We start from the raw sequence: 23,423 nt of genomic DNA on the forward strand, positions 1-23,423 counted from the left end.
TCAGGAATGCCATGTACGCACTGTTCGCAATTTGCACAGACGTCTTTTTTTTCAATGTATCTGCGATGACTCCTATAAATTGGGCGCACGCAACATCATTGCTGTACGTCGGGTTTCATGCCGTCTCCGGACCAGGGCTTGACATAACCTGGGAGGTTGTCAGAGTATTGGTTATGATTTTTGGACGGATCGGGCCTTAACTTAACATTCTTAACGAAGAAGTTGTCAATCGTTCTTTTCATATTCTCTCATCATCCGCGGCTACATCCACTCTGTTTATCTGACGGGCCTAGGCTACTCACCTCTCTCTGTGTGACAGCAGCACACGCATTTTCTAACGTACACACACGTACAGGAATATCTGGACCACGGCCAATCAGAGGGGGGGTCCGCCCTTCACTATCTCTGATTGGTTTAGACCATGATATGGGCCTAATGTGTGTCTGTTGTTGAAGCACAGGGAGACTTCCATAGTCGCTGAGACTTTTTTTCCCCCTCGAACGGCTGGTCGCACCGGTGCAACCTCAGAATTTGTTTAGTCGCACCATTGAGAAATTAGGACTGAGAGATTCTAGAGCCCTGCTAGAGGGCGCAGTTCTCGGAAGGGAACCTCAATGGACAAAAATGCTGTCTCAGTGTGGACGGAAGGCCAAAATGGAGAGAAAAAGATGCTTCCAAGTGTGGACAAGGCCTAAAAGATCAAACAACAAAGTGATGTATAATGCTACGTTTTATAATAAATAAGACACTTGTTCTTTGCTTTGTTTTATTTTAAATAAGAAGATGTAACATTAAAATATATTAAAGTACTGGAAACTTCTAGCAGATTTATTGGGGCAAGTTAGAGCTAAACTCTGTAGGACACCGGCTCACCAGGAGCAAGTTTGGACATCCCAGTATAGGATCTAGCATACATGCATTACATATCTACATGTTTTGATGTTGATTACTTTGTGCCATTCAACTGGGGTTAACTTTTTTGTTTATTTTTTCCCCTTAGACCTAATGGCACTGAAAGAGAGGGAAGCACTGAATGAAACTGAAGAGAAAGATCAATATGAGATTCTTCATGATTTCACAACTGGAGAAAAGAAAAATCCTGACGTCCACAGGACAATTCACACTACGGAGAGCCTTTTTACCTGCCAACAGTGTGGAAACCGTTTCACTCATAAAGGAAGCCTTAACAGGCACATGAGAGTTCACAATGGAGAGAAGCCTTACACATGCCCTCGGTGTGGAAACCGTTTCACTCATATAGAAAGCCTTAACAGGCACATGACAATTCACAATGGAGAGAAGCCTTACATGTGCCCTCAGTGTGGAAAGAGTTTCAGTGATCCTGGAAACCTTAAAGTCCACATGAGAGTTCACACTGGAGAGAAGCCTTTTATCTGCCACTGGTGTGGAAATGGTTTCAGTCAACATGTAAATCTGGAAGCTCACATGAGAATTCACACCGGAGAGAAGCCTTTCACCTGCAAAGAGTGTGGAAAAAGTTTCAACAGAAAAGGAAACCTTAATAACCACATGAGTGTTCACACTGGAAAGAAACCCTTCAACTGCCATCTGTGTAGAAAAGGTTTTAAGGAAAAACGAAACCTTTACGCCCACAGGCGAATTCACACTACAGAGAGATTTTTTACCTGCCTACAGTGTGGAAAGAGTTTCAATCATAAAGGATACCTTAACAGACACACGAGAACTCACACTGAGGAGAAGCCTTACACATGCTCTCAGTGTGGAAAGAGTTTCAGTCAAAAACGATATCTTGAAGTTCACATGAAAGTTCACACTGGAGAAAAGTTTCAACCAAAAAGGTAACCTCAAAGGATTAGTTAACCACAAAAAGACGGTCTACGTCTTTTCGAGAATGGCCGCATAATTCATCAGCTCCATCAATTTGCATGAAGTCGGAGCCCTAGAGCTAGATATTAACAACTTTTAAGTGCTGACAGAGTTAAGGCCTTTCCACACTGAGCACGATGCGAAAAAGCGAGGCGAATCGCCGACGAACGGCGAATTCACGCCTGCACACTAGGTGGCGCCGACCAACAATGCATTTTTCCTCGGATATGTATCTCGTAAATGGATTTAACATAATCCGCTGCTCAATATACAGCATTAAATGAAGATAAACAAAGTTCTACACCAGAAACAAACTATCTATAACGCTTAGAAGAATGCATCCTAAAATATAATTAGAAGTACAACTAGCATCAAGCTACACTTGAAAATTTAATTATTAATGTATTTGCTTACCCACTTTAAACCATCATCGAGTGCTTGTAATAACTTTCAATTGTGATCTATAGTTGATTTTGATTCTATAATAAGCAGACACATGCACTCTTTGTATGTTGAACGCTGCTACACTGCTAATATTTGTCATAAACATCCTTTATTGCTATAACAAGACCATGAGCTGCAAACAAAACGGTAGTCCTTTTTTAAGACTTTGATAGAACTAATAGCATCTGAATCGCAGGGTATCTTTAATCGCGGGGGGGGATTTTAATGTTTTATTTGACCCCAAATTAGATTCTTCGAACTCTTCCATTCAAATAGCGAGTCCATTAAGAAAATAAATAAACACAATGTTAAAAGAAGTAAGTTTGTTAGATGTATGGAGAGAGTTTCATCCAGGACAAAGAGACCATACATACTTTATTTGGAGTAGGCAAACGCAAGACAACGTTAGAAGGACTCTCCAAATTATCAATCACATTCAAGATTCTAATTTCCAAGCTGTCCTCCTAAGCCTCGATGCCGAGAAGGCTTTTGATTCGATCGATGGACCTTTTACACATTTCCGGGTTTCTCGGCAGCGGAAGTCGTCATAGTTGGGTTAACTTGAAGAGCAGTGACTGGGAGAGTACCACAAATATATCTTTTGCATTCCCATTTGCTCAAATAACAAAAGAAAAACTCGACGATAGTGTTTTCATGACTTTCAATAAAAGGTAAAAAATTGAGAGAGACTGTTAACGGCAGTCAGAAGAGAGAACGATGTCAAATGTACCGACCCTCCCATAGGCGCCGCATTAGAAACACCCTCGCATTAGCATTAACCGTGTTTTTTTTGTATTTTAATGCAAAGGTGTCTTGTGAAAAGGGTCCATTGGCTTTTTCTTAAGGGTATTCTTACAAAATTCAATTTTCATGAGAAATGTATTAAAGTAATTCAAAATATATACTCATGTCCCTCCGCAAGAATGAAAATAAATGGTTATCTATCAAAGATTCCAAGGATTTCTTTAGATGTCTTCAGCTCCGACAACATTTCTATCAGAAAATTAAAAAAGGGACTGATGGAGATCCAAATAAGAGTGCTCTAGTTAAAATATTCTCCTCAGCTTACAAGGCTGAACCAATGATAAAGACTATTACTAAACTATATAGAGCACTGAGAGATTCATCTCTGTACATTAAGGAGAGATGGGAGAAAGAAAGTGGTATTACTATCTCAACTGAGGACTGGGAAAATATATGTAAACTACAATGGGCAACCTCCCGTTCTTCATATTGGAGAGAATTTTGCTGGAGAAATACTGTTCGGTTTCTCCTTACTCCAAAACAGAAAAATACATTTCTAGGCAACTCAAAGTGTTGGAGACATTGCGGCTCACAGGATGATAACAATTTTCATATATTTTGTGGATGTCCTAATATCAGAAGTTTTTGGAAAGATCTACATAACGTATTAGAATATACAGTATTTTAAATACTTCAGTTGATTTGAGTTTTGAGGTACTTTACATGGGCAAGGTGTTTCCTAGGAAGGGAAAAACAAATATATGTATAGAATAATTCTTGCTTCAAGTAAAAAAGTTATTACTAGATGCTGGTATAAACCTAATCCGCCACAAATACAGAATTGGATTGATGTTGTAAAAAGTATGTTTACTATGGAGAAAATTACATTCTTTGTGAATTACCAAAAATTGTTGACTTTTGGTCCAAATGGATTGAGTATATAACTCCTATTGAAACAAATGTTTTTTTTTGTTATAGAACCCGTTTTATGTTTATTGAATTGTTTATTTCTTTTGTAAATAGTTTTTGTATAAATGAAAGATAATTAAAAGAGATATTGATCTGTTATTGTCATGAAGAACTTTTTGATCAGTTATTTTTTTCCTCTGATCAGGGAATATATGTTGGAAATGCTGTAAAAGTGACAAATGTCATAAACAGATGTTGTGAATTGTATCTCTTCGCAATAAAAACTTAAATAAAAAATTAAATTTTTTTTTTTTTCATATTTCTGGAATAAAAGGTGACTAATATAATTTCAACCTACATAAATTGACCACATGATTAAATCTAAACAATGAGACAAATGGAATTTAGCAGATAATGACCTGGATAGGCCGCATGTTCGTGAAATCTTTGCGATACGAACTGAACATCAGACTTGGAGGAAGGCGCTTGGCATAAACTGGTTTGTGATTGGATCAGAATGCCAACTCGGGTAGTAGACGATGATGATATGGATTATAACGAATGGACATCAGTTTCTTTGGGAGAAGATGGGAATGAGGGAAAATAAGGCGAGATGAAGTTAGTTTGTTTGCGATTCAGAGTAGCAAAAGGGGCTTCGAAGAAAACTGTTCAGATGACTGAAGTAGAGTGGCTCGATAAAAGATCTTAAGAGAGGAATTTAAGGGTGCTTTCACACTAGCACTTTTGGTGCGCACCAGGGTTCGATTGACGTCAGAGTTCGGTTCGTTTGGATGATGTGAACGCTGTCTTCCGAACTCGGGTGCGCACCTGCGAACCGTACCCGAGTCTGCTTAAAAACGGTTCAAGTGAACTCCAGTATGGTTCGCTGCTGATGTGAACGCAATCGTACCAAATCGCAGAAGTGAACCACTATTAATGACGTATTATTTGATGTTTTTGTGTGTTTTACTCACTTTCCTGACAAGCGTGACTGACGCGCTGCAAACAGAAAGCTGTATATCTCATTTATGTTCGCCTTCAGCGTTCTTTAGAGCATTTGCAGCACATTCATAAGACAGACGTAAGTGCCATTTTGTAAACAAAACAAACGCTTCAAAAACGTAAATATATAAAAGTGCCTAGAGCAATGTTATGCATTTGCCGCCTTCTCCTGCGCTATAGTTACTAAGCAATGGGGTAAACAGCTACTGGCTTAATGACGCAAACAAACCGCGGGTCGGACCCAAATAAAATAATATGAACACAGTCCAGCGGGGGCAGGGGGAGGGGGGAGCAATCGAACTCGGGTTCGGACCAGTGTTTTTTTATGTGGACAGACAACATTTATGGCAAAGCCAGTCAGTGTCTGGCACTTCCTCCACTTCTGCACACTCCAAGTGGAACCACAAATGGCACACCCATTCGTCAATGGCCTCATCTCCTGAGCCAGGTGAGACCACTCTACGACAGAGAGCGCAGTGTTCTCCATCTTCAGTCGGAGGAGGTGCCTGCTTCTTTTGTCTTTTGGCCTCCTGGGCTTGTCTCCTTTCCTCCTTCTTCTTTGCACTTTCTCTTCTTTTCTTCCTTCTCTTTCTCCTCAGTTTCTTTTTCTACCTACGAGCTGGACTTCTCATCTTCTCCTTCCTCTCCAGGGCTGGACTCGTGAGGACGTTAGCCAGACTCTCTGGGATTACACCTGCTGCCACCAGGTCATTTTTGTGAGCCACTCTATCAATTTTACAGGTGGGGTAAGGTGTTTGAGTGATGGTTGATGTGTCAGTAGGTTGAGTGCTGGATTGAGTGATGGATGGTGTGGCTGATGAAGTGGCGGGAGTGCTGGATGGCGTGGTTGGAGTGCTGGATGGCGTTGTGGGAGTGCTGGATGGCGTGGCGTGGTGGGAGTGCTGGATGGCGTGGTGGGAGTGCTGGATGGCGTGGTGGGAGTGCTGGATGGTGTGGTGGGAGTGCTGGATGGCGTGGTGGGAGTACTGGATGGCGTGGTGCGAGTGCTGGGAGTGCTGGATGGTGTGGTGGGAGTGCTGGGATTGCTGGATGGTGTGGTGGGAGTGATGGATGGTGTGGTGGGAGTACTGGATGGCGTGGTGCGAGTGCTGGGAGTGCTGGATGGCATGGTGGGAGTGGGAGTGCTGGATGGCGTGGTGGGAGTGCTGGATGGCGTTGTGGGAGTGCTGGATGGCATGGTGGGAGTGCTGGATGGCGTGGTGGGAGTGATGGATGGTGTGGCTGATGAAGTGGCGGGAGCGCTGGATGGTGTGGCCTCACTTCCATCTGCAGATGGGAGCACTCTCACCACCTAAGAAAATAAAACGTATGTAAAACTCATTAACACACTAGAAAAGAAATGCAAGTAGCTTAGAGGATGAATTATCATTGTATTAATGTCAACATTACCTGGGTTGTTTCCACAGCAACCCTGGACAGAGGAAAGATGCCAGCCTTGCGGAACCCAGCCTTGATGTTTTGGGCTATGACAGCTGTGGGGTAGACGTGTTTGAGGAGAGCTGAAAACTGCTTCTTCGCCACAACAATGTCCCCTCGCACCAGACCCATCCTGAAAGCCATGGTGGAGAAAGCAGTCTTCAGTGGGTTGAAGACCGCAATATCCAGGGGCTGAAGTATGTGTGTGGTGTGGGCAGGTAGGCAGAGAATTTTAATTTTGTTTTCTCTGCAGAACATGATTACGTCTTTTGAGACATCTGTCTCGTGTTGGTCCATGATTAAAATTTGTGGTCTCTCCTCAGGAGTATCTGATAAAATGACGGAGCCATTTCCGGAAGAGCTCGGAGTCCATGTAACCCTTCTCCTGGATGCCATAGAGGGTGTTGGGGGGGCCCATCCAGCCTATAGGCATTACTTGGGAGGCAGCTGGGGTAAATGATGAAGGGTAGAATGCTGTCCCCAGCTGCATTCACACAGCAGTGGACCGTGATGTGCTCCCTGGTCATCTGCTGCTGCTGATAGACCTGTTTCCTCCCAGTCTGGCACAGGACCTTCTCCCTGGACCGAGGCTTGTCTCCAAAGCAGGTCTCATCGCAGTTAAAGATGGGATGTGGCTTGTTCTCCAGCTTGTGCTTCAAATAAAGGGCCTCGTACAATTTGAAGAATGCTTTAATGGCCTCCGGTATAGCACCATGGACTCTGGCTCTGTCCAGAGAATCTGCCGTCCGAGTGGCCAATTCTGGATGCCGGGCCTTGAACCTGGACCACCACAGATCACTTGGTCCCTTCTCCAGATTTACAGTGGTGGTCTCGGTTCTGCCACTCTCCTTAATGATCCCAACAGCCAGTACTTTCACTAGGGGTCTTGTCACTGGGAAGCCATGGTCTGCCATCCAGAATATAAAGGAAAGGAGAGCCTCTTCCTCTCCAGGTGTCAGGGCCGAATTAGGATGAAGTTGGTTGTGGACATATTTATTTTTTTATAGTCCTGTAGAGTGGTGTGGGGAATGCCAATTTTTTTTGCTGTTGCCCTTAAACTTGTTCCTGCCTTTACTTCCTCAACTGCCTCCTTTAACTTCTCCTTTGAGTACTGTTTTTTCTTTATTTTGCTTTACTGACTTTCCTTTGAACTATGATTATATGTTAATCATGTAACCTTAACTTCAAACGATTGTTTATAAAATTGTTCATATTCACAAAGTTTTGTAATTATATAAGTTAACTTGATGTATGAAATCTTATTAAATAACTTAAATGTCTGAATATCCTATCATTGTGTTTAACTTTAAGTTAATGTTAAGTTAAATAACTTCATGAACATTTGGCAATGAAATAATCAATTGAGTTCGTTTAATTTCTTAAAGCATGACAATTAAAAATGTTAAAACATTAAATTAATGTAAGATAACGCTAACTTAATTGATCCTTTATGAATATAAATATCGTGACTGCGGCGCAGGATGACGGGCAAACAGCGTCTTCAGTCTGTCTCAGACGGAGAGTGGCGCCAAGTGGTCATCGCCCACAATTGACGTTTAAATTTTCCCATTTCAAAGTATTTATTCAACAAAAGGTAATTGATTTAACAATTTGTGATAACATAATATTCATTTCATAAAGACTGTAATACTGTGAGATGCATAAATTAAATAGAAATGTACATTTTCGCTGCTCTAGTTGTCTCCCCTCCCAAGCGGCAGTCTCACGTTTAGCTTGCCCATCGTCCATTTTCAAGCGCAGTGGGCGCACCTAGCAAACTTACTGAAATCTCACTGAAACAAATGGTGGGAGGGTCTCTGTCGTGATCGGGGGTGAAAGAGGGAGAAATGAAGATGACACAGATATATATTTTATGTATGACCCGGAAGTATTTATTCAGCGATTGGCGGTAAAAGGTCAACTGTACGGAACATGGTTAGTCTACGTTACATGTGACTTTTTTATTCTGATTGTGCTTCTAGTCCTATTACGATTGGATTAGTAGGGTCCATGTAAACGCTATTGACTCAGAGATGTTGCAATAATTGATGTCTTATCGTCTTGTTGCCGCAATCCAAGCCATGCGACGTCTTTACGTTACCTTTTTGCGTTGTTTACACATTGGAAAACGGAAAAACCGTATCCCATTGTTAAATTTTTTGTCCTGAACGACTTGCTGTTGCAGTTTTTAATACAGCAGGAATGACCTACCATAGTGAAATGTTCCAAAATCGTGAAAAAAAGTCATAACACCGCATCAAACACACTAGCAGAAAAGAAGCGATCCTCCCAGTATGGCGTCTACCAATGATTACCCAGAACTCAGTGCGGCGTGACGTCACCTTCACATTCTCTATAGATATTTTGCATAAAGTGTCAATGTGTTATAATTTATTATTTCAATATCTTTAGAGAAACTAAATTAATTGGGGAGTTAAAAAAAAATACATATTAGACATTATAGTTCACACTCCATACCAGGTGGAGGCGGTAATGCACCAATAAGTTGTTTGCCAACTGCCAGTAAACCCTAAAAGAAGAAGAAGAAGAAGACTTTTATTTTGGTCTGGCGGTGTGACGTCATAAGGCTGCGCTTCTGCGTCTGTGATTCGGCTGAAGAAAGGTGCGTGTTTTTAATCAACACAACTCGTTAAAACTAGCAATGCTCTTTGCAGCGAAGTATTTGTCCGGAAGGGTAAAAATGACAGTTATTTGAATGAATTATAGCACACAGAATAACTCCTGAAGCGGCTGAGATCCACGTGACACACTATTATAAAGATGGAGTTTATTAAAGAGGAGAGTGAAGACATGAAGATTGAAGAAACATTCAGAGACAAACATGAAGATACTGAGGAACAAACAAAGATGGAGTTTATTAAAGAGGAGAGTGAAGACCTGAAGACTGAAGAAACATTCAGAGACAAACATGAAGATACTGAGGAACAAACAGGTTGGTTTTTATTCTCAAAGCTGAACTCACTCATTTGATGCTTATTAAAATGTCCAGCTCTACTGAAATCGAGAAGTAGCTTAAACAAAACCATTATTTTGTGTAACGGTAAACTTCAATTTGACATTTGTTTTGTTTGTAAGTGATTTTTTCCCCCTGCTTGTCCTCAGAAGTGCTATACTACCAAATTAGCATGTAAATAACAGTAAACCCTGTTGAAAAAAACAGCATATGCTGGTTAGGTATGTTTTGACGCTGGGATGCTGGTTTATGCTGGTCATGTGCTGGCAAAGGACCAGCATAAACCAGCAAAAGGACCATCTTAAACCAGCAAAAGGACCAGTTTAAACCAGCAAAAGGACCAGCTTAAACCAGCAAAAGGACCAGCTTAAACCAGCAAAAGGACCAGCATAAACCAGCAAAGGACCAGCATCCCAGCGTCAAAACATACCTAACCAGCATATGCTGTTTTTTTCAACAGGGAATGTTCATTGCAAGCAATAAATAGTTATGAGTCAGAAACACCAGCCTACTTATAAAATAATAAGTAATTTCTCCAAGCTGACACAGCTTGGTAGAGTCACTGCATGCTGTTTATCTTTGTTCTTCATTTAAAGATCTTTGATGAATAAATAATACAGCCAGTGGCCAGAAACTTCATAATGAACTGCAGCAGCATGAAATCAAAGTGTTCGTGTTTTGAGCGACACAAACCGTTGATATCAAAAACATCAGTTGTGACTTTCATATATTCTATCAAGCTCCGTAGTAAATGTATCCTCAGAAGTTGATCTAGGATGAGTGTTTCTTCTCCTGAACTTTCTTTGATCACTCCTGTGTTTGCTCTTTAAATTAATGATGAAATAATCAATTAATCATTAACCTTAATACAGCATGCATCTATTGCAGTGGCATAAAGTCACCAGCATGACGGGATGTGCAAATGCAACTCCAAACACCAGCTTCCTCGCCCGAATGAAAGGGATTTTTAGTCTGAAAAGCGAGTAAGTAGGACTGTAAAATGAACAGATGTGATTTGATAAAATGAGGAGATTGTGCTGTAGTTACATTTGGGATCATTTAACTTTAAATGGAGGTTAACCCATTTAATCCCCATTATCAATGTAAAAAAAGTTTTCATTGATAAAGCTCTAAAAACTTTACTGACTGATGTTTTAGTGCACTTCCTGCAAATATGGAAAAAATAAAGGGTCTCAAATATGTGCAGCTTCACATGGTTAGTGCAAATTGTCACATGACCAAAGCAGTTTAATTCCTGTTTGCACCTTGAGAAGATGATGACTGCATCAAAACTAAAATAAAAAAAAGCTAGTATAGCTTAAGTTAACATATGACAAAGATTTTTGGTACACATTATCGTTAAGGTGTCTAGTATATGATGCTTTTTTTAAAGATCATTATTTTGTGTATTTGGTGTAACAGAATATGTTGACATGCTTTAATGTTCAAAAAACACATTATTTTTCAAATACTGTACATTATTGTAGGTCCTCTATGCCCCGCCTCTCTCAAACACCTCTCTCTCTCACACACACACACACACACACACGATGCGCAAAACTCCGCATTTGAACAGTCAATAGCAAATACTTAAACTAATAACAAAAGAGTAGCTGATTCAGAAGCGCCAGATTGTCATAGCAAAGTCAGAATGACCTCCTCTCCTAGGCTCACGAAACGGTTGTCCATAAAATGCATTGCTGTTCTCTTGTAAGTAATCTTAAAGATTCCTAAATGCATCTACTTTCGGAAGACCAAATAAAGTGCTTTAGCTTTCGCCTAGAAACACACAGCGTCTCCCTGACATGCTGCTTCAACACTAACTGCGGTTACTGAAACCACGCCTTCTTTCTTTGCGTGAACATTTGGGCGGCATTATGCAAATATTTCCACATAGTGAGGTAGATATGTGGGGGCGTGTTAGAACGAGCCGTTTTAGGGGGGCGTGGCAGAGTCTTAACTTTGATAAAGAATATCTCTTTGGTTTTGAGACTTTAGTCTTGGCTTAATCACAAATACATACTACAATTATATACCATTATTCTTTTAGTAAAATTCAGTGTGAATCCCACATTTCTGCCACAATACCTTGGTGCAGTGAGTGCTACTACAGTAAATCCATGGTAAATGATGGCGATTTGTAAATTGAAAAGCCTTCTGACTGTCTCGTTGCGCACAGTGTTTCTCCTGTTTGGCTTTAAACTTGTTTAACTCACCGAGTCATTTGTGTTCATCGCTGAATTCAAGCGCTTCACACGGGATCTCACAGCACTGCTTAATGTTCGCGTGAGCAAGTAAACGCATCTACTGTAGTGAGCTCACGCCACGCGGCAGTTTGAACTTTGATCCGCGCGGATAAACGGTCTGTGTGGCGCAATTCAAATGAGTCGCGCTGTTTCGTTCTGCTTTTGGCGCATTTATAAACAATATATTGAACATTTATGGAATTCTTCATATCGTTTTATCAAGGAAAATTATATCGTGATAATTATCATTATCGAATTATCGCCCAGCACTAAAACTAACATATTGATACTAACACCTAAAAAACTTTAATTTTGATTTCACGGGGACTTGTGGGGTCTAGTATTCATTAGTGGTGTCAAAATTAGCGTGTTAACGTAGGTGATTAATTTTTTCGGTTTAACATGTTAAAAGTATTTAATGCAGTCGACGCAAGGGCGCAGCTAGGTTTGGCCACCCCACTCACACCTGCTAAACGTTTATTCAGAGGCAGAACGTCTTTACGATCACATCAAATAGGAGACTTCTCAGACACGCGCGGACACGTTACAGGTGACGAGAAGCTTCAGTAGAACATCAGTGAACTCTGGTCAGATGAGATGCTGTCAGGCCATGTCAGTAAAAACTAATTTTCCGCTCTTGTCTGCCGTTATACTGGGTGCATAGCATGTACTCTTCAATTGCACGCACAAATACGGCAGCGCGCACTGTAGTCTATCATTTCATTTCAAAGCACGAAAGAAACTACAAGCATGCAATGTCATGGTTATATCGTCAAGTCACGAAGTTACAAAAAGTAGCGATTAAAGATGCCTTAACTGCATGTAAGTATTTATTATTTATGAGTCACATTTAAAGAAGTATCAGATCTGCATCAAGTTCAGCAGCGGCAGCTCTTAAAGTAGCAGCCAAAATATCCTAATAACCAGCTACTGTGATGTCTGTTAATCAAAGAACAAAATAAAAAAGAGGAAATCAATAACTAATGTAGTTTTAAGCTTTAGATCTTTTTAAAGTCTAATGTTAAACTGATAGCTCTCAATTATACTGTAATATAGTCAATGGTTAAATATTGGGGGGGAAATTCATAGAGACAGTTGTTATCAGTGATACTTGCCTTCAGTCATAAAAAAAAAAAGATGGCATTAAACAATTTTAAAATATATATACTTTGTTGTTTCTACATTAATTTGTAGATTGAATATGAAATTATTGCAATATAAAAGAATATTTTAAAACTTTAATGTTAGGTGGGAGTAATCGCGATTAATTGATTAATTTCAGAAAAATGTGTGATTTAATCAGTTAATTTTTTTTAATCGATTGACAGCACTAGTATTAATATATAGATTCACTCAGTTTTGTTGAGTGTGGTCATAAAATGAGTAAACATATGGGTCACAATATTGACCGGTGGGATAACTGAATTTAGGTTTACATATAAATCCAATTGCAGTTATTAGCGAAAATTTAAATAAAATGTTGCAATGACAAAATATTGCCCAAAATAAAAGTTCAAATGTTACAAATAAGTTACAATATTGATGTTGTAATACTGGTAGCACTAATATAACAATTTGATATGTTACAAAAAAGTAAAATTTTTGAAATACGTTGATGGTTGAATTTTTTTGTCTTATTTCAGTATTCCTATCAGTGTTGTACAAAGATTTTTTATAGTAACCACAGAATGTGATCAAACAGCTTAAATAGCTGGGATAAGATATATAACAATTGTTTGACTGCAGAAACATGTTAATTCAATACACACATTATCCCACCAAATGTTTTTACACACTTTTCCAAAAAATGTTCAAAAACTAATTATGGATTATTAACACCTCATTTGGATATTTTCATGTCTGGGAAAAAATTGGGATTAAACAGGTTAATTATTGTTGGCGGTTTCCAAAGAATAGTTTGCAAGGTAAAATTTATTCTATAATGTCCAAAGAAAAAAAAAACTTGTTTTGACAAAGGTCATCAAAAAAGAGAAGGAAAAAAACTGTTCAACACTTCACTTTACTTCGCATGTTAAATTGAAATCCGTGAAGAAAACCCCTCGTTATTCTATTATTTTCTACAGTGGCAGATTCACGTCCACGTTCATTCATAAATTGACCATAGAAAGAGAGGGAAAAAAGTAACATTGAATAAACAGTTTGTTCATATTTAAGAAACCGTAACAATGAAATATAAGGATTTAATCATGAAATCCTTAATGTGGACAAAGGTATCCAGTTATCGCTGAATAAAACGCACAATGGAGATTTGTTTTTTTTTACGGATTAAATTTTTTTGTTACTGATTAAATTTATCTGATGAAACTTGAAAACAAACATACGATTGCACAAAATATATGGTTTATCTGTTCTTCAATCAGTCTTGGGTATTTGGAAAGTGTATTTATAATGCAATGCTAATCGACATAATCTTTATCGCTGTATATAGTACTATCATTCTGTAATATGAAACCATGTCTGGTCACAAAAATAAGTTATTTCAAACACTCAACTATGTTAAGTTAATTTGGAGAAAAAGCATGTCAATAAATGATATCTTTGTTGGACAACAGGTTTGTAAACAGGCTCATACACATTAAAAACTGTATCGCACACATGCTACTGTAGTACATTTATTCAGAGCAATTTTTCTGCACTGTACAGCCTTAACCAAAACCAGTTCCAGATCGTAGAAGGAGCTCCTCATTTATCGATAAACACCTCCGTGGAAATACTAATCCTTATCTTGGGTAGAACTTTTACCGATATATCGCAAATGATAAGATATCGCCCATCCCTAATGCAGCCATGATTATATAACAAAAAAACAGTGATTAGAAGCTCTAATATGTACAGTTTCTTTACTACAATCCTGACTGAAATGATTCACAAATATGGTTTCTCCTTAAAACCGATCATAGCTGAGAGGACAATATTTTTCTAACATTTTAGACATAAATGGCAAATTTGAGATCCGTCTATAATTAACCAGTTCTCCAGAGTCAAGCATTTTCATTACGGGTTTGATAACTGCCAGCTTGAGAAATATTTGGGCCATTTCCTAAAGAAAGCAAATAGTGGTTGCCCACTTGAAGCTAAGCAGGGTTGAGCCTGGTTAGTACCTGGATGGGAGACCTCCTGGGAAAACTAGGTTGCTGTTGGAAGAGGTGTTAGTGAGGCCAGTAGGGGGTGCTCACCCTATGGTCGGTGTGGGTCCTAATGCCCAGTATAGTGAAGGGGACACTACTGTCAAAAAGTACCATCTTTCGGATGAGACGTTAAAGAGTAGGGGTGTAACCATAGTGTCCTGGCCAAATTGCCACCACTGGCCCTTGTCAATCATGGCCTCCTAATAATCCCCAACCACTTGATTGGCTCTATGACTCTGTCTCCTCTCCACCTGTAGCTGGTGTGTGGCGAGCCGTCGCATCATCCAGGTGGATGCTATACACTGGTGGTGGTTGTGGAGAGACCCTCTCATGATTGTAAGGCGCTTTGGGTGTACAACAATACACAATAAAGCGCTATATAAATGCATCATTCATTCAGTTAACACGATAGAGCAGGGATCACCAGACTCAGTCCTGGGGGGCCGGTGTCCTGCAGAGTTTAGCTCCAACCCTAATTATACGGCCCATCCCTAATGCAGCCATGATTATATAACAAAAAAACAGTGATTAGAAGCTCTAATATGTACAGTTTCTTTACTACAATCCTGACTGAAATGATTCACAAATATGGTTTCTCCTTAAAACCGATCATAGCTGAGAGGACAATATTTTTCTAACATTTTAGACATAAATGGCAAATTTGAGATCCGTCTATAATTAACCAGTTCTCCAGAGTCAAGCATTTTCATTACGGGTTTGATAACTGCCAGCTTGAGAAATATTTGGGCCATTTCCTAAAGAAAGCAAATAGTGGTTGCCCACTTGAAGCTAAGCAGGGTTGAGCCTGGTTAGTACCTGGATGGGAGACCTCCTGGGAAAACTAGGTTGCTGTTGGAAGAGGTGTTAGTGAGGCCAGTAGGGGGTGCTCACCCTATGGTCGGTGTGGGTCCTAATGCCCAGTATAGTGAAGGGGACACTACTGTCAAAAAGTACCATCTTTCGGATGAGACGTTAAAGAGTAGGGGTGTAACCATAGTGTCCTGGCCAAATTGCCACCACTGGCCCTTGTCAATCATGGCCTCCTAATAATCCCCAACCACTTGATTGGCTCTATGACTCTGTCTCCTCTCCACCTGTAGCTGGTGTGTGGCGAGCCGTCGCATCATCCAGGTGGATGCTATACACTGGTGGTGGTTGTGGAGAGACCCTCTCATGATTGTAAGGCGCTTTGGGTGTACAACAATACACAATAAAGCGCTATATAAATGCATCATTCATTCAGTTAACACTATAGAGCAGGGATCACCAGACTCAGTCCTGGAGGGCCGGTGTCCTGCAGAGTTTAGCTCCAACCCTAATTATACGCACCTGAATTCCTGGAGGGCCGGTGTCCTGCAGAGTTTAGCTCCAACCCTAATTATACGCACCTGAATCGGCTAATCAAGGTCTCACTAGGTATACTTGAAACTTCCAGGCAGGTGTGTTGAGGAAAGTTGGATCTAAAATCTGCAGGACACCGGCCCCCTAGGGCCAAGTTTGGAGACCCCTGCTATAGAGGATTACAGGCAACACCTCTTTCAGTAGCTTAGTGGGTAGTATACAGCATGTTGGTTTTGATCCTTTACATGCCTGAATGTGATGTCTTGCTTTGTCATTAAAAAAACTTGTATTGGGTCTTTTTTTGCTTTAGACCTGATGCTGCTGAAAAAGGAGAGTCAAGAACTGAATGAAACGAAAGACAAAGTTCAGTATGAGAAACATCATGATTTCATAACTGGAGAGAATTTAAGTTCCTCACAGACTAAAACGACTTCACACAAAAGAGCTCAAAAGAGAGGAGCTGAAAGTCATTTAACCTGCCAATATTGTGGAAGAGGTTTCAGTAAAAAAGGAAACCTTAAAGTCCATATTAGGATTCACACTGGAGAGAAGCCTTACGCCTGCCAACAATGTGGAAAAAGTTTCAGTAAAAAAGAAAACCTTGAAGTCCACAAGAGAATTCACACTGGAGAGAAACCTTACGCCTGCCAACAATGTGGAAAAAGTTTTGTTAAAAAAACAGTCTCTCAAAGGCACATGAGAATTCATACGGGAGACAAGCCTTACAGCTGCAAACTGTGTGAAAATAGTTTCATTCAAAAAGGAGACCTTGAAATCCACATGAGAATTCACACCGGAGAGAAGCCTTTCACATGCACTCAATGTGGAAGGAGTTTTACACGTAAACAAACTCTTAATGCCCACATAAGAATTCACACAGGAGAGAAGCCTTACACCTGCCAAGAATGTGGAAAAAGTTTCTCTTTAAAAGGAAACCTTGAATACCACATGAGAATTCACACTGGAGAGAAACCTTACACCTGCCCACAATGTGGAAAAGGTTTCAGTAAAAAAACAGCTTTTCGAAGGCACATACGAATTCACACAGGAGAGAAGCCTTACAGCTGCCAACAGTGTGGAAAGAGTTTCTCTCAAAACGGAACCCTCAAAGGCCACATGAGAATTCACACTGGAGAGAAACCTTTGAGCCAGACAAGGATTCACTCGATAGAAGGATTTTATGTTGCGGAAGGAGTTTCACAGACAAGAATCATGTAATGACTCGTATCACAGTAAAGAATTCATTGTGCCATCACTGTTGAAAACTGGGCAAACCTTGAAATTCACGTGAGAATTTACAGTGAAGAGAAGCCTTTCACATGCCGTCACTGAGGAAAACGCTTCTGATCCAAAGAAAACTTAATACTCACATGAGGCATCACACTGAAGAAAATGTTTACGTTTACTACATTTACTGTTAAAGGGTTAATTCACCCAAAAATTTAAATTAGCCCATAGTTTACTCACCCTCAAGGCATCCTATGCATACTGTATATTACTTTTTTTCTTTCAGACGAATCCAGAGTTACATTACAAAATTTCCTGACTCTTCCAAGCTTTATTTTGTGGGTGGGTGCTTTTGTTCAACAGTCCAAAAGAAGTCCAATAAAGTGCATCCATCCATAATAAAACGTGCCTCACATGGCTCTGGGGGGTGAATAAAGGCATCCTGTAACGAACTGATGCGTTTTTGTAAGAAAAATATCCATATTTAAAACGCTATAAACGGTTTTCTCTAGTTTGCACTAACTGTTGTACGTGAAAGCCGTTCCGGACGGATGACGTTGGACGTATGCGTAGCGCATGTGCCAGTGAGAAAACAAAACACTGGTCACGAATTAGAAGTACAAAACGAGGATGTGTAAAGAAAAATGTTGGAGGATTTCGACATAAGCCAAGAGGAGACTGGTTTTCTTTTGCTAAAGCAAGGAAACTTTGGTTCTTTTGCTCCTGTAAACAAACGTTGGTTCTTGCGAGACCATATTCTCACCAGCGCATGTGCTACTCATATGTCCTACATCATCTGTCCGGAACGGCTTGCCCAATTAAAGTAATTTACTCGCTCTCTAAAGTTCCAAACCAGTGTGAATTTCTTTGATTTAAGACCCCCTAATTGGACGTACTCAGGTGCACATGCTGATTTCTCACCTGAAGACCGGCACCTTTTGAAATGCTCCTAGGATGCTGGAAAGTGAGGGAGAGTTGAGTTGGTATATTTGAGATGTTGAATCTATTTTAAAGTTGATAAACTGCTATAATCTGCTTAGAGTGATTTTTTTTCCCCCTTGTTGGAAAATGTCCTTGTGTGTGTGTATATATATATATGTGTGTGTGTGTGTATATATATATATAATTTTTTTAATAAGGCTATTGATTTGCCCTTGTCTTTTTTTGTCATTTGTTTGAAAGTGTGTTGCCCTTTGATTTCATTGTAAATAATGTAAATATTACCATGTTCCATCACCATAGAAGAAGTAGACATTGGGTGCCTTTTTGTTTCAGATTGTAAATACTTTTCTTCTGAGTTTGCTGTAGTCAGGAAGTCCGCTCTTATTTTCTTTACGTTTTATCTTGGTCAAGGATAGTGGTCGACCGATATATTGGCCGATATTTGGCATTTTTTTCAAATATCGGCATCGGCCGATAAGTTTTTCTGTTTGGCCGATGCATTCGTGGCGGGACTTTTATTTTGAAGGCGCTGAGAACCGCAGCGCCTGAACACACGGTGCTCACAATCTCCCTCTTGTTCGCTGTCGGCGTTAACAGATTATTAAGTCTTTATTAAGTGATTATTAAGGCCCCGTCCACACGGAGACGCGTTTAGCTGTATACGCATACATCTTGTATCGTATAGGCGTTTCGTCCACACGGGTCCGGTGTTTTGGGAGAGTGAAACCGATATTTTTTTTAAAAAGGGTCCCAGATCGGATAAATCTGAAAACGTCCCCCTTGCGTTTTCATGTGGACAGCGAATCCGTATATTTTCTGAAACGATAACGTCATCAGCCCAGGTCTCGCCCCTAGTCTGACACCGACTAGGTAATTATCTTTTTATTAACTAACATTAACACAGATTAATAAATGTATTGTTCCATGTTTGTTTGTATACCGCACGCAAGGTTTATGCGCATAGTCCAAGTCTTCTTCTCGGTTTTTAGTGCATCTCTGTGGCAGAATTACAGCGCCATACACTGGTCTGGCATGTATACTACATCGTTTTGTGTCAGTTTTGTGGTTTCGTGTGGACGCATATATTTCTTGAGACGAGGGGAAAAAAAGATTGGATAGGGAAAGCTCTGGCTTCGTGTGGACGTAGCCTAAGTCTGTCTAAATTATCAGATAGAACTGGTAAAGGAATTAAAATGTATACAAAAAAGTATTGCAACGATTGCTTTTATATTGTTAGTAAATAGAAAGGCAAACATTATAATACTTTCTCATTTGCCATCAGCATTCAGCAAATACACATTTATATCATTTAAACAAATCTTTGAATGACTAAAGAACATCTAGCTAATTTCAAAAACCTTGCAAACTTAGTCGAATCCAGCTGTGAGATCTTGTGAAGTGTGCATTTGTATCCTGCATGATCACGTGTTCTCTGCATGACGGTCAGTCCGTGTGAATTGAATACGGACAGGAGGAGAGTTAGGCTTCACTGAGATGCGCGATCGACAAACTTTAAACTCGTGATTTCAAATTATTCTGCGCTTCATGCTTTTGCCCAATGTCATATTCATGTCATTTTCACTGTGTGCTGTATGTTAAATGAGTGTTACCTTACCTTAAATGAGTGCTCTGTTGGTTACAGTGTTTACTTCCTTTTTAATTCGATTTTTATTAAATATTTGTTTATTTGTGAAAACACTTTGTCGTTTAAAGTATAAGCATGTTTATTTTACACATCTATTTTTTTAATCCATTTTCAAATTATTTCAAATTTCTTAAATATTAAATGAAATAAATACAATTATATCGGCCACCCTGCTTTCCAAGATATCGGCATCGGCTGTCAAAAAAAACAATATCGGTCGACCACTAGTCAAGGAGTGATTGCGTTTTTAATCAGTAGCATCATAAATTGTTTTTTTGTTTGTTTTTGGCTTTTCCCAATCCTGAGAAGATTGCTTAGTATTTGAGTGGTGTGACAGAAAAACAAAACAGAAAATCGTGAAAACCGTAAAAGCAGGTACAGTACTCTTTGTTTATGTAACCTCCCTGACCTTAGACCAGTGTCATAACAAAGGTCTTTATGTATTTAGCAGACACTTTTATTACCTCCTCCTCAAGTCTAGATTGCATAGTAGCAAACATATCCTCTGGCAGCTGCAGAGGTTTGTTTTGTTATAGATAACTGCTTGATAACAGCAATCTCTTCATTTAGGTGTTCCAGCTGGCTTATGATGTTGCTTCTCAACACCAGGGGCGCTAACAGGATTTTTACAATTTTAAATGTTATATTTTAATTTGGGATGCACCGATACCACTTTTTCCAGTACCCGCCCGATACCGATACTTTTATTTTTGGTACTTGCCAATACCGAGTACCGATACCAATATTTTTATTGCATTTGTAAAAAATTTTAATCAATTGCGAAATTGACGCGTTTCCATTAGGCGAATTCGCAATTTCAATTTGCGCAATTTGAAGGGTAATGGAAACGCGCCTACTGTCATGCCGAGTACATTGTTCAACAACTTCAAGCTAAAAGTTAGTTTTTCTCATTTTCTTTGCCATTTTTCACCTCTAACCATCTTTTACCCGTAAACTCTCTCAAAATGCTCTTTACGCACTGACGCACGAGTCACCGTAATACTTCACACACAGACTTCTGTGCATGACAGGTTAAATCGTCCCGCTGAAGCGGCATATTAATCTTTTCAGAAGTTAATTGGCTATCAGATACGACAGTCATTTGAAAACTCTGATGCAACTGGATTGATCTACTGTCCATCAAAAAGAGAGCGGCACCATCCTTCATCCTGGGCGCCCCTTGGCTATTGCTGCCTGTTGACACCCCTTAGATGCAGCTATTGGTTCAAATGAGGTGTCAATCTAAAGGGCAGAGGTCAGCGGCCATTTTGACATCAATAAATCTGTAATGTTTACATGTGAAAAGACGCTACACTACAGAATGCGTCATAGATTTGATTGCTCTGTCGGCTAATTTGAAATCATACTACTACATTCCATGGATGTTTATCGACATAAATGTGTTATGGACTAAATATTTCACTGAATTGGATAGTCTAGACCCTTTACAGTGTAACTACACAATTTTTGTTGGAATGTTTTGAATCAGTGGACTAACAGGAGGCTTCATATGTGAGTTCTTTCAGATTTGTAATGGTTTATTTGGTTGTTAGCAGTCTAATTGTACCTGCTGTGTTGATTGTATCTTAAAATGGTCACGAATATATGTCACGAAGTTAACCCTCAAAGCACGCAATGTACCGCGGGCGGTACACTGGAAGGTTAAGAGGTTTAATATAGATGCGTGCGCTTTATTTGACTACTTTTGGACTGTAGAAACAAAAACTGTTGAATGCATTTAACCTGCAGTTACAAATGCATAAATAATGTTTTGATATATTAAACATAAAACGTTGAATGCTGATATTTGAAATGATTTAAAACATGGAAAAAAAATTAAAACCGCCAATAGGTGGCAGCAAAGCACTGTTAATAAGCAAGTCTTTGCGATTGAACCGAATCATTTAAACAGTTGATTCATTGGATGTTGTTCTTCAAATGAGTGAAGGGCTGCAAAGTCACTGACTGCATAACATGTGGCAACTTCTTTACATCCTACAAACCTGGTGAAGAGCTACTCAAGTGAAAGCTGACCATGATTAGAACAAATAAAAAAAAAAGTAAAAACAAGCCTGCGCTTTCCAGAGAGATTCTGGATATGAAGGACAGACGTTTGATTTCTCTGAAACGGCAACAATTGCTTCCTACGGTCCAAAATAAAAGGAGCATCAAGGAGCGCAAGAATGGACCTGGAGCCAGAACTGGTACTGGACTATAATTTCACGAAAGGAGGAGTTGACAGTTTGGACAAACTCACATCAGCGAACATCTGCCAGTGCAAGACTTGCCCGGTGGTCTTTGGTGGTCTTCTATAACATCTTGGATGTGTCAGCATATAATGCCTTCGTCCTGTGGCGTGAGTTCAACCCAAACTGGAATGAGGGCAAACTGTGCAAACGTCGGCTTTTCTTGGCGGAGCTTGGAAAAGCACTCATCGCACCTAAAATCCAGCGACGCTCCTGCCCACCTCGAGCAGCAGCGGCTGTAGCTTTGGTAGAATCAGTTCAAGCAGATGAATCCAGATCCACAGAGGTGAATACAGGTGATGGGGAAAAGCGGAAAAGTTTTGAGATGATGTGTGTAAAATGCAAGAAGTTCATCTGCAGAAAGCACATGCTTGCTGTGTGCAAATCATCATTGCAGTGGTTTCTTTCATTTGTTCAGTCGGTGAGACTAAAGAAAAAAGATGAGCCTGTTTAGTTAAAGACTAATTTAATTTCACAGCAGTATCAACTTTTTTATTTGGCATGCTTTGAACATAAATGTAAAAAACGAAAGAAAAACTGTTGAATTAAAATTTTAAATGTTAAAAGTTACAAGTTTATTTTCAACATTTGTTAAAACAAACATGTTAAAAATTTTTTAAATATCATACGTTTTGATATTAATTGTTTGTAATGTGAGATAAATACTGATATAAAAATTGTCCTGTTCATATGGAGGAATTCGAGGCTGCCAACTGGAGTTTTTGAAAATCTTCACCCTGGCAGGAGGTTTGACCTGGGGCCTCGTGTATAAACGTTGCGTATGCACAAAAAAGGCATTAAAATGTGCGTACGCTGTTTTCCACGCAACTATCTGGATTTATTTTAAAATCTTGCTGTAAATATGTGCACACCGTTCGGAAACTCTTGACTGTGCGCATGCACTCTTTTAGTGGTATTTGTGATTTAGTGACCCCAAATGGCCAAGCAATAAAATGAACATCTTTTCATTTAGGCTGTTAAACCACAAAATGCATCAATTAGACGACAAGTAGTTAATCAATCAATATATATTTAACATTCATCCAGGTGCAAATACTTTGTGTTAATTTATTTACTTAAAATGAACGACCTATAAAATGGCTAGGTCGGAACAAGACTAGCGCTGCGTCCGAAATCGCATACTTCCATACTATATAGCAGGCGAAAAACAGTATGCGAGGCGAGTAGTATGCCCGAATTCATAGTATTCGAAAAACAGTATGCCGAGAAGTACCCGGATGACCTACTACTTCCGCCCGAATTCCGTAG

The 23,423-nt window shown here is 39.6% G+C and overlaps 1 protein-coding gene and 1 long non-coding RNA gene across 4 annotated transcripts; both read left to right on the forward strand.

Moving 5' to 3' along the window:
- The first annotated feature begins 1,341 nt into the window (after nt 1-1,341).
- On the forward strand, nt 1,342-17,675 carry LOC107573103 (gastrula zinc finger protein XlCGF8.2DB-like). Of its 3 annotated transcripts, none has more exons than XM_016259544.1 (2): nt 1,342-1,666; nt 16,591-17,675. In XM_016259544.1, exons 1-2 carry the CDS (start codon nt 1,363-1,365, stop codon nt 17,310-17,312), a joined length of 1,026 nt encoding a protein of 341 aa, XP_016115030.1. In that variant the 5' UTR covers nt 1,342-1,362; the 3' UTR covers nt 17,313-17,675. The 3 variants fall into 3 exon arrangements, with proteins under 3 accessions (XP_016115030.1, XP_016115031.1, XP_016115032.1); XM_016259545.1 differs by lacking the exon at nt 1,342-1,666 and adding an exon at nt 9,253-9,337 and having other exon boundaries at nt 16,405-17,675; XM_016259546.1 differs by lacking the exon at nt 1,342-1,666 and adding an exon at nt 10,276-10,341 and having other exon boundaries at nt 16,405-17,675.
- Nucleotides 6,196-7,586, forward strand: LOC107573106 (uncharacterized). The gene is made up of 3 exons (XR_001607444.1): nt 6,196-6,274; nt 6,375-6,602; nt 6,708-7,586. It is a non-coding gene; the product is annotated as an uncharacterized lncRNA (long non-coding RNA).
- Nucleotides 17,676-23,423: the final 5,748 nt, after the last annotated feature.

Source organism: Sinocyclocheilus grahami, unplaced genomic scaffold (assembly GCF_001515645.1).
Source record: "Sinocyclocheilus grahami isolate Dianchi unplaced genomic scaffold, SAMN03320097.WGS_v1.1 scaffold1868.1, whole genome shotgun sequence".
Lineage (NCBI taxonomy): Eukaryota > Metazoa > Chordata > Actinopteri > Cypriniformes > Cyprinidae > Sinocyclocheilus > Sinocyclocheilus grahami.

Excerpts from the sequence above, each read along its gene's own strand:
- LOC107573103 (XM_016259544.1), top strand. The coding sequence starts at position 1,363 with ATGAGAGTTCACACTGGAGAGAAGCCTTTTATCTGCCACTGGTGTGGA. Across the intron at positions 1,667-16,590 it reads CTGCCTACAGTGTGGAAAGA|GTTTCAGTAAAAAAGGAAAC; the intron begins GTTTCAATCATA and ends ATTGTGGAAGAG.